The 2,925-nt window shown below is 49.0% G+C and overlaps 1 protein-coding gene across 1 annotated transcript; it reads left to right on the top strand.

Annotated features, from left to right (window-relative positions):
- Positions 1–1,764: 1,764 nt before the first annotated feature.
- Positions 1,765–2,550, top strand: LOC114309337 (uncharacterized). Its single transcript, XM_028255046.1, has one exon. It carries the CDS (start codon positions 1,765–1,767, stop codon positions 2,548–2,550), a length of 786 nt encoding a protein of 261 aa, XP_028110847.1.
- Positions 2,551–2,925: the final 375 nt, after the last annotated feature.

Raw genomic sequence — 2,925 nt, 5'->3', positions numbered from 1 at the left:
TGCCGACTGTTAAGATTATGTTCGGTAACACATTACTGATGTGGGAACTGAATATTAAAGGAGGCATACTTTAATAGACAGGTATTGCTCGGCTCTGTCCAGAACCATCAGGATGCCGAATATAAAGGGCAGATGGGCCGAATAGGTACTGAGCTATGGAGCCGAGTAAATATGAACATAATGAGCGAAAAGTGAACCTGGGCCCGAGGACCAGGGAACGAGTATAAATAAAGGAATAGCAGACTGAGAAAGGTATGTGATAATTGTGGTGTTTAACTTAGAATACAAGTAATCTAGAACGAGAGACTGACTTGTCCATCGGAGTGCTAATTCCGGCACCCCCGACCGGAATGTTTACTTCCTTTCAGGTGCCTATCGGTGGATCACGAGCGTCCCCTAGGATCAGAAGAGTATTTCCTAAAACCACTTGCCCAGAATTGGCGCCGTCTGTGGGAATACTCAAGCACATCCATGGCGGACGCAACGAAGGACCCTCCAATAGTCGCTGATGACACCACACAGATAGATGACTTCACTCCAACAAGCACGCATGGACCGGAGCCTAACCCAGTAAGACGCGCTTTGAACTTCGGTTCACCTTCGACTCCAGAACATGAGGCAATGCAGGCGATCGTGGAGCAGGCAAAGCAAAATGAGCAGCGGTTGGAGAACATGATCACTAAGAACGAGCGTCTCCGTCAGGATTTGGCACTAGAGGTGGCAAAGTCCAAACAGGCCGTGCGCCAAGACCCGGAGCGACCTCTGAAAGCAGGTGGTCGACGACCTCGAGCCCGGCAACAAGACACTGATTGCGCCTCCGACTCACTATCTCTGGAGCCCAAAAAGAAAGGACGACCTACAACTTCCAGCTCCTCTGAAGAGAGCCCACGCGTAAAGCATAAGCGCAGAAGAAACGGCTCAGATGACGAGGACTAGAATGATCTTTTTGTGCGACGAATCGCAAGGGTAATCTTGCCCAAAAAGTTTAAAGCTCGTCTTTTACTCTCTATGATGGCAAATCAGACCCCACCGATCATATCCACCACTACAAGCAAGCCATGACATTACATGCAGATGACGAAACCCTCATGTGCCGAATATTCCCCAGCAGTTTGGGACCACTCGCTCTCAGGTGGTATTACAAACTGGAGTCGGCTTCGATCGAAACCTTCCACCAATTACAGAAGTCTTTCAGGGCCAGATTCATCACAAATGAGGTCCAGTCGAAACAAGCCGACTCTCTCTGGGCAATGCAAATCCTGCCAGGAGAGACGCTAAGAGCATATTCGGCACGATATTGGGAATGCTTTAATCTTGTAGATGATGCTTGCAATGACTCCATGGCCATCACCGCCTTCAAAATGGGACTACACCCAGATAGTGCCCTCCGCAGTTCCTTGACCAGAAGACCCCCCAAAACAGTCTGGGGGTTGATGAAGAAAGTAGAAAAATACTGCAAAGTAGAAGATGACGCTTTGCGGGTTAAAGCCGGACACAGTACCACCAAAACGGCCCCCCCTGAGATTGCCCAGCCAATAAGTTTCGTACCTCTTGAGAGCCCTGAATCACGCTAGCGGACTAAACGAGATAAGAAACAAGATTTTCGCCGACCAAGCGATCAGTGCCCACACCGAACAAATGAGCAATTGCAAGTTGACAACAGGCGCACAAAGCGCGCCGACAAGAAATACGGAGCTGTCAGATTCAATCAGCTCGGTTATGTCCCAAATCCAACATCTTCTGTTTTTTAAATGGCCATCCAAAATGGTGGGACCTCCTGACACGAGAAGACGGTACAGACAGTGTGAATATCACAAAGATCACGGCCATGATACGGACAGCTGCTATGCTCTGAAAGACCACCTTGAGGAATTGGTGCAAGATGGTCGACTTCAGCAACACGTACAAAAGAACCCAATCAAAACTGTTGCCCTTAGGCAGGATTTGCCTCCGCTTGGCATCATTCATATGATCTATGACCTTCCAACGCCACTTGTCGTACACGTAATTCAAGCCCCCCAGAAGCAACTCACACCATCGAGGCAGCTCTATGAAGCTCCGAGTATTATCTTCAACGATTCCGATCTTATCGGCGTAACACTCCCTCATAGTGATCCATTGGTCATTGAGCTACACGTAAATCGATTCGTCGTTGAATGTGTCTTCATAGACCAAGGAAGCACTTTAGAGGTTATGTATTACGAAACCTTCGTCAGACTCGGTCTTAATCAATCAGACCTGTCTCTGGCTCCCCATCCATTGTTTGGCTTCAACGCGAATCCAGAGTATCTGTTGGGGAGGATCACACTACCCGTTCGAGCCGACTCTCGAACGATGGATGTAGAATTCTTGGTCATCAACCTCCCATCGCCGTATAATATCATCATGGGGCGAACTTGGTTGCATGCTATCCAAGCCGTGCCTAGCACCTACCATCAGCTGCTGCGCTTTCTTACCCAACATGGTATTGAGCAAATCCGTGGTTCCCTGCACTCCGCACCAGCATTCTGTCCCCCTCCCGAAATACCGAATCGGAACATCCTCGACTAACACGGTCATCATTGGAAGGATTCCATATTGGCTCAGAAACACTTTATGGTCCTGAAACTCGGGAATTGTCATTAAACCCGGCTTGTGGGGAATGATCTCAGTTCTAAAATGATTTTCCATGTACATATTCCTCCTTTGTAAATGCAAGGATTCTTGTTGAGCAGATATAATCCCATTCTCTGCCAAATCTAATTAAAAAGGGCATTCTGACCAAAAAGCCCCCTCGGCGCATGACACCGTTGGGCCGATAAAGCCTCCGGATTCGGAGCCCCCTCGGCGCATGACGCCGTTGGGCCGATAAAGCCTCCGAATTTGGATCCTCCTCGGCGCATGACGCCGTTGGGCCGATAAAGCCTCCGGATTCGGAGCCCCCTT

This window comes from Camellia sinensis, chromosome 14 (assembly GCF_055761805.1).
Source record: "Camellia sinensis isolate YWXY chromosome 14, ASM5576180v1, whole genome shotgun sequence".
Taxonomy (NCBI): domain Eukaryota; kingdom Viridiplantae; phylum Streptophyta; class Magnoliopsida; order Ericales; family Theaceae; genus Camellia; species Camellia sinensis.
This window is presented reverse-complemented; position numbering and strand designations above follow the sequence as displayed.